The sequence below is a fragment of the Acanthisitta chloris genome, unplaced genomic scaffold, assembly GCF_000695815.1.
Source record: "Acanthisitta chloris isolate BGI_N310 unplaced genomic scaffold, ASM69581v1 scaffold4094, whole genome shotgun sequence".
Lineage (NCBI taxonomy): Eukaryota > Metazoa > Chordata > Aves > Passeriformes > Acanthisittidae > Acanthisitta > Acanthisitta chloris.
In genome coordinates, this window is record NW_008669696.1 from 38,100 (window position 1) to 46,572 (window position 8,473).

General features: G+C 48.2%; 1 protein-coding gene across 1 annotated transcript in view; it reads right to left on the reverse strand.

Moving 5' to 3' along the window:
* The window catches only part of ZBTB47 (zinc finger and BTB domain containing 47), a 6,898-nt gene extending 157 nt beyond the window's left edge, over nucleotides 1-6,741 (reverse strand). The window contains exons 1-5 of the mRNA XM_009073400.1: nucleotides 5,377-6,741; nucleotides 1,956-2,103; nucleotides 1,261-1,376; nucleotides 750-894; nucleotides 7-212 (exon numbers count right to left, since the gene is read on the reverse strand). Coding sequence (XP_009071648.1) covers nucleotides 7-212; nucleotides 750-894; nucleotides 1,261-1,376; nucleotides 1,956-2,103; nucleotides 5,377-6,666 — 1,905 coding nt within the window. The 5' untranslated portion in view covers nucleotides 6,667-6,741. The remainder of the gene's footprint in view (nucleotides 1-6; nucleotides 213-749; nucleotides 895-1,260; nucleotides 1,377-1,955; nucleotides 2,104-5,376) is intronic.
* Between the last annotated feature and the right edge of the window lie 1,732 nt (nucleotides 6,742-8,473).

The following is an 8,473-nucleotide window of genomic DNA, read 5'->3' on the forward strand; positions in this document are numbered from 1 at the left end:
GGGTTGGGGGACAGCTGTGTCCGAAGCCAAGGGGTTGCTGACGCGGAAACATTTCTCCTTGTGGGCTTTGAGCATGTTGGAGAAGCGGAAGCGCTGGCCGCAGACGTCGCAGGGGTACGGCTTCTCGCCCGTGTGGGTCCGGCGGTGCCGCTTCATGTTGGGGCGGCTGGTGAAGCTCTTCCCGCAGATCTCGCAGATATAGGGCTTCTCACCTAAGAGAAGGTGGATGAGAAGTCACGGACTGGGCCATCCCTCCCAAAATGCCATCCTGCTATCCACCCAAAGATGCTACCCCCATCCCACTGCTGATTCCTGCAGGGGCTGGGGGAAAGATAAACACAAGAGGAACGGCTGAGGGAATTGGGTTTGTTTAGCCTTGAGAAGAGGCAGCTCAGGGTTGACCTCATGGTTCTCTACAACTACCTGAAAGGGGGTTGTAGAGAGGTGGGGGATGGTCTCTTCTGCCATGCCTGCAATGAGAAGACTAGAGGGAATGCACATGAGCTGAGACACAGGAGATTCAGATTAGATGACAGGAAAAAATATTTCACTGTTATGGAGGTCAGGCATTGGAATAGGTTGCCCAGGGAGGTGGTGGAGACATCATCCCTGGAAGTGTTTAAGAAGCATCTGGATCCGGCACTGGAACATATGGTTTAGGGTTTAGGGGTTACAGCAGAGTGGCAGGTTGATGGTTGGACTTGAGGCTCTTAGTATCCTCCAACCTTGATGATTCTAAGACCTCTCACCTGTGTGTGTCTTCATGTGCTCATCAAAATACTGCTTCATGTTGAAGTCTTTGCCACACCACTGGCACATGAACTGCTTGTGGCCGATGTGGATGCTCATGTGGGAGCGCAGCTGGTACTTGTACTGGAAGCGCTCGTTGCAGTTCTGCGGGGGCAACAAGGGGATGAGCTGCTGATGAGCACCCAAAACACCCCCACATGCCTCCCAAATCACCAGCAGTGAAGAAATAAATTTTTTCCCCAAAAAAGAACCCAAATAAATGGCTTTTTGGGATATACCCAGCCAGGTTTGCAGGCTGGATAGGCTTGAAGTGGGATGCAAGATCCAGATCCCGGCATTGGACAAGTTTCATCATAAGTTTGGCAGGACCCTTAAACGAAGGTGAGCAAAGTTTGGAAAAGCGTGGGAGTATCCCCACAGCTGCACTGGCACAAAGCATGGGGGAAGCCTCAAGAAGTGCAAGATCTTTCCCCAAATCAGCACTTTTGTGCTCCTTTGAGAGGACCTTACCTCGCATTTAAAAGGCTTTTCCCCAGAGTGCTGGAGCGAGTGGACCTTGAGGGACATGCTGCGCTTGAAGGACTTCCCGCAGGTCTCACAGGTGAACGGCATGTCCTTGGTGTGTGCTGATGGGCAGAGGGGCAGGGTCAGGCACCCTTCCCACACCTCAAGCATCCATCTCCCCACGTCCCAGATGTCACTCCCAACACCAGTGCCCAAACCCAGCAAACCCAAAGCTATCTCACGAAGATATGCAGCAGCAACATTTCAAGTACTTCCCTAACTGCCTCCCAAATCCCTCCTTGTTTTGGATCTTTTTGAGACCTGACCATTGCCATATGCAATTTGCTTTTCAAAGTCCTGCGCTAGTGTGGTCTGGTCCTCTTTTACAAGGGAAGGATGGTTATACTTCATACCTTTTGTTGGTCACTTCTGAGGTCTTTTTTTCTGGTTAAACAAAATAAATGAGATTCCTCAGCACCACACCTGATTGCTCCAAACCCAACACTGACCGCAACCTTAAATACCAGGCCAAATTTCAAGATGCTGATGTGAGAAACATCACCCATGAGTAAGCCCAGCTCTAAACACCCAACAGCAAAAACACACACCCTTCACAGCCAAAATGATGGCAATGATGCCAAAATGATGGATGAACACCCCTAATGAGATCTCCCTGTGGCACCAGTGCCTCCCGCACTCACCAACCATGTGTTTGCGCACATGGGCCATGGTGTAGAATTTCTTCTCACAGATCTCGCAGGAGAACTTCTTCTCAGCATAGCCATGGACAATCTTGTTGTGCTCGTGAAGAGACCAGAGCTTCTTGAACCCCTTCCCACATGTCACACACTGTAAGGAGAGAGGAGATGGTTAGTGAAGCAGGGGAACAGGCCCAAGCACCACCATTTCTGTTTCTTCAAGTTATCAGCTTCATCCAGTGAAAGGAAACATCACTATGAAACCTATAGCTGAGATATAAAAATTCACTCCAACCAGAAAGTCTGATACAGACCTTGTCACTTCAAAACCTCCAAACCTCAAATTTCTATCCACAGGATGAGGAAGGGACAATGACCTTCCAGGGAAGGACATGGCATCTCCATCAACAGCTGTATTAATTAGGACTTGCATAAACAGCAGCTCGTGCACCAAGGCCCTATTCCCAACTGGGGATTTTATTCCTAAATTAAGCCCTTATGTAAAATCATCCCAATCCTCTGTGCATTAGAAAGCTGCAAAGAATATAGAAACAAGGAGAATCCTGAGCCAGGGCAGCACAACTTCAGTCTTCAGAAGATATTAAGTATACTTCACCACTAAGTGAGTTTTCCAAACATATCTGTGATTCTGTGCTATCCAAACGGTCCAAAACAGACTCCAAAACAGTCCAGCAGCACAAACAGAACAACACGACCTGCAGAGTCTTCCCTAAAAGGTTATGGTAGAGATTTGCTTCAGCTCCAGCAAGTTCAATGCTTCTCTGGAAGTTCTAAGAAAAATCTCCAACTTCCACATGAGATCTGTTTGAAGCACATGGGACCAGTTTGCTACTCAGGGAAACACAGAAACCATTTCTGGAGCACAGGAACAGTGGACAGCACCTGGTCAAGAATGCTGCCAGGAGGCAAGGGTCTTTCTTTTTACCAAGAGTCAACTCTTTGCCCTCTATCTCTCCAGGACTCATCTTCCTCTTGGTCAACAGAGCTAAAACCATCCCTTCTCCTCACAGATGTGTTGAGAAAATATTTCATGCCTTGGCTGAGCAGTACCAGTGAGCTCAGGGAGGGATTCCTCCAGCTTCTCCTCCTACCCAGAAGAACAGATGCTTGTTGAAGGGCTTCAACCAAATTTTGCTGTGATACTGTGGAAAATACTCCATTATATTATGAAGTCACAGTATCTCTCTGCACGTATTTATGTGCTCAAAATGCAAAATTAAGGTCATAGAGGCATTCCTAAACTCATTATCTTCATCTAGCCATGCTCAAACGTCAACATACCTAGTCCTCTGAGTTTTACTGTTCCTAAGTATGTATTTCCACTGATCAGAACAGTTTGATCTCTGCTTTAAGAGATATTTCAGGGTGAATTCAAGACTAGAGCCTCATATCAAAGACACATCAATGCCCATTTTCTCCACTAAAATTGCAAAAAAAGCTGTAGGGGAATTCTAAAATGAAAGGTAGAGGGAAAGCAGCAGAGGAAGGAAAACCCTCAGGCTGGGACCAAACACACTGTGGGGCTGAGCTCTGTATCCTCAGTTACTGCAGAAATTCATCACTCAAAAATGTGGAAGCAATATCCAAATGAGGGAACAAAATGAGAAGATAAATTATCGCAGGTTAAGATGAAAATCATACTGAAACTGGCCAAAAAAAGGGTTTGAGAAACAACCCAGTAAAGCAAAGGATGAATCACTTTTCAGGTAATGGAGGTAGGATGTATGTTATGGAAATGGGAAATGATCACAGAGAGTGAGATGAAACCTAAAATCCAAAGCATTATGAATGAAATCTAACAAAACAGGGAAAGAAAGCAGCAGACCTGACTGGGATAAATGGGACGGTTCCTCCATGGAACCAGTTAACAATCACATAATAAAGACTGTCTATTACAGGTACAGAGTTGAACAGAATCCTTCTTCTGTCCAGACTTAATTCCATAGTATATTGATAAAGATATTCAATATTATCAGTGCAAATGGACTGAATTTGGCTATTTATAAAATTAAAAATGCTCTATTAAGTGGGAGATAATACGATAATTTTTCCACAGAAAGAGGTCACTGCATGGGCAGTTGTGGTTCATCCTATTCAGAAATGACCTGGAAAAAGGATAAAAAGGGTGGGGGGAAAAAAAAAAGCAATGAGGTAACAGCCCCATGTCATCCATCTGGAAAGCAGATGAGACTGAAGAAATATTCTGGGAAAACTCATTTGTAACTGCCTAGGCTTGACAATAGGCTCTGAAACAGCCACCACCACAGATACCAGAGCTGCACTCATCCATTCTGGGAAAACACATCCCAAAAAAGCAAACTCAGCAATCTGAAACTGTCAGGAAGATGCACCAAAGGGTCAGTGAAGGCTGCAGCGCCTTCATGAACTGAAGCCAAGATTGTTCCTGTATGTGTTCCCAACAAGCCCTAATGCTGACATCTGCCTCATTCCCCACTTTATTTGGGATGTCATCAGCAAAGGCCTCCAGCAGCACTTGGGTTACATTACCTTCATCTAGAAGAGCTGTGAGATCATTTAAAATTGGGTCACTGGTGAGAAGGATGATGGATGAAACTCTCCAGAAGTTGGTATCTTTTTAATTAGTAGCAGCAGCATCATGCAAAACAGCTCATCGGGGATTAAGAGAAGGGTTGGAGGAGTCTTCAGGCACATGTGTTTGCTGCTCTGATGGGATGACTCCCTATCCCCCCAAAACTGCACTGATTTAACGGAGTCAGTTTGTAAATGCAGGACGTCATTAGCACAGGGAAGGACACACCAAGCCTGAGCCACGCATGGATGTCAAATGCATTTGGAAATTTGCTAATACACCAAAAAAAAGCAAGCACAAAAGGCAGATTAAAACCATTTTAACTCCTGTCAGCAAATCTCTGAATTAAGCTAAACTGGGTTCAGTCTGGGTGGGAATGGCTGGAGTGTGTCTCCATCAGGGGCTTGCAATGTTTTATCCAGATTAGCTGAATAAACTCAAAAGAAAAATTACTGCTCAAAAATTAACTCCGTATTTCCAGCCAGCCAGCCAAACAGAACTGATGGTCCCTCAGCACAAATCCTCTGGTCCCATGCCACCATGGGACCCTCCTGAGCCTGAATACAAGTCACAGGTGAGGGAAGGTTCCCTCCTGTCTGCCATGTGCCAACCACAACATCAGTATTGTCTGAACATGAGCCCATCCTGTGCTGTAGCTGGGTAGGATGACCTCCATGGTGTTTAGGATCTCCCTCCCCCACTGAGATGTCCCATCATGGTAGGATACTCCTCCCTTGGTGAGATGTCCCCATCTTGGCAGGATGGCCATCCCTAGTGGGATGTTCCACCTGCTGGTGGGATATTTGCCCTGTGGTGGGATGTCCATCCCCTGATGGGATGGCACTGGCTCACCTGGATGTTCTTCTCGCAGTCAGTCTGGTGGTGCAGCAGCAGTTCACTCTCCAGCAGGAAGCGTTTGCCACACTTGTCGCAGATCTGCATGCGGCTGTGCGTGACGTTCATGTGCTTCTCCAGGTACCAGCGGTTGTTGAAGATCCGGGGACACTTCTTGCATGGGTAGTGCTGCTTCTCCTCCAGCTTCACCTTCTGGCCCAAACCATCCTGTTCCTTTTTCCTCTTCCTCCCTCGCTGGCCTTCTTCTTCCTCCTCCTCCTCCTCTTCCACCTTGGCCATCTCCTGCGACCTGGTTGCCATGGTAGGTTTGGTGGCTTTGGATGCACGGCTGCCCCTGCGGGGCTGCCCACCCTTCTCCCTTTTCGTCTCTGACGCATCTTCATCATCGTCATCATCTTCCTCTTCTTCTGTCGTCTCCTCCAGGTCTTCCTCCTCACTGTGCTCCTCCTCCTCCTCCTCGCCCACCTCTGCATCCTCCTCCTCTTCCTCCTCCTCTTCCCCTTCCTCATTCTCCTCCTCCCCATCCTCCTCTGTGTCTCGACCATCACCTTCTGGCCGCCCCATCACGGCCGCCTCACTGGCAGCTGCCTTCCCCTCCATGCCTTTGGAAACATTGAGGGTCTGGTTGTTGAGGTTCACCTCCACAATGATCTGCTCCCGGTTATATGAGCCTTGGCTGTCCAGGTCCTCCTCAGACTCCTCACCCTCCATCTTACAGACAGCAGCAGGACCACCATCCTTCTCCTCCTTGTAGTACTGCTTGGCTGGACCAGCAGGGAGCGTCCCACCACCTGTTCCATCCTCCACACGCACTGAATAGGGGTCGTTGCCCTCCCGGGCATAGATTTTGGGATGGGGGGCATCCACCTCCTGCTTGATCTCGCAGTAGTAGGGTGGGGGTCCAGCACAGCCCTCAGCAGGCAGGGCCATGTCAGTAGCCAGGCTAAGCGAGCGGGTGTCAAGAAGGTCCTGGCAGGAGGAAGCGATGTTGTTCATCTGCAGCACGGCGGCCGCGTTCAGCACGTCCTGCACATTGCAGGAGTTGACGAGGAGCTTGGAGGTGTAGATGAAGTTGAGGATCTGCTGGAGACCCTGTGAGGTGAGGGCCTCCAGAGAGAGCTCCACGCGCTGCAGTTGCTTGTTTTGGGTGAAGAGGGAGTGGAAGAACTGGCTGTAGGCTGCCAGGACCCCCTTGTGCGCCGGGAAGATGCTCTTGTGCTGCACCAGCACGATGTCCACGTCGCACAGGTCCGGCTGAAAGAGGCGCTGCTCGTTCAGTCTGTCCATCAAACACGTGAAGTGGAGGGCTACATCCTCCACCAGGGAGTACTCAGCCGAAGGGTAGTCAGTTGTTTTTTCGACTATCAGCTGTGGGGAAGAAGGAAATAAAAATCATTCAATCTTTCTCCAGGAAAAGACCCACGTGGGCATGCCATCCATCCCTGCCCATGCATCCCAAGTCAGAGATGCCAACTGAGAAGCTCCACCACCAGCCCCAGCTTTGAAACACTAAGATGCTATACCACCAGGCCCAGCTTGTAGACACCAACCATGAAGCTCCACCACCAACTTGATTCCAGGAGACTCAACCAAGGAGGAGAAACACCAATGAAAAGGCAGGTCAAGGCCATATGAGCAACCACTGATATGCCTTCAGCCGCTGCTGGAGGCACCATGGCCTTCCCACCACCAATATGGTCCAAATCCTGCCTCAGGTGTCCACACTCACGCAGAGGAGATGTCAACACAGGAGAAGGGATGCCTTGACCTCCTGAACCAGATGGAGACCCCAGGGGGATATTTGTCCCATGCAGGAAGCCAACCTCAGCACCAGCTGAGATTTAACCCCCTAAATAGAAGGAAAATAGGAATTTAAACCTCTCTGTTTCTACAGATAATTACATAAACCCCAATATCCTCTAATATTTTCTGAATTATACTACATGCTATCACTCACCACAGCAGCTAACTCACTTGCTAGATTTACCAGGATGATTTATGCACTTTTTTATGCCCATTTCTGATTGCCTGGGGAAAATTCTACCTGGAAAAATTCAAATCAGAGAGCAGCATTCCCAGGCTGGGAAATGCTGTGACTGCCAACCCTCTCCAGGCTGCATTTTCTAAGTATTTAATTGAGCTCACAAGGATTTTGCACAGTGGAGACCATCCCTGGATGTTCATCACATCTCCTGGGGATACCCACACCCCAGGATGTGTTTGCTTGCTACATCCCAAGCCCAAGGGACATTCCATGCCCTAAATCTCACACCCTGTATTAAAAGCATGGGGATATCCCCTTTCCCTCTGCTTCACGACACTGGCACAAGTTGCCCAGGGAGGTTGTGGCTGCCCCAACCCTGGCAGTGTTCAAAGCCAGGTTGGATGAAGCCTGAGCAACCTGGTCTAGTGGAGGGTGTTGCTGCCCATGGCAAGAGGGGTGGGACTAGATGATCTCTAAGATCTATTCCAACTACTTAGCATACTGTGATATTATATTCCCTTGCTGAACACCCAATTCATGGATGGAGAAGGATGTGACCACATTAACACCATCTTTCTTCACCATTACAGGATGTGACCAACGATATGGTGCAGAACAGTCACAGAGATGGAGGGATCAGCCTGCTGGACTTACCCTGCACCTCCTGCTCCCAAAATAGTTTTTCAGCTCCCATTTTTTCTGGGACAAATGGCAGCTCTTGATCAACACATGAATTCCAGGAAGACACATTTTGTTTTTCTTTTTGCTTTTGGGAGCCAAAGGCAAAAGCACACACAGACAAAAATGTTTAAATAATAAAAAAGGGTGTTTTCTTCTCTGTTTTCTCAACAAGCAAAAAAACCCCTTCCCCCTCCCTGCCAAAATTTTTCACTTTCACTGGATGCCTGCTCTGCAACCAACACAGTCAACCAACAGGGATGTCAGCTTTGCATGGTCCTGACAGCCCCAGCAAACACTGGCACCCAAGGAAAACTGGGAAAGAAACAGTCCTGCTCCAAATTCTTGGCTCTGCAGCCTGGGGTAGGGCAAAGAGGTAGTAAAAGAGTGGGAGATTATATATATTTTTGCATATCTATTTATTTTTATATG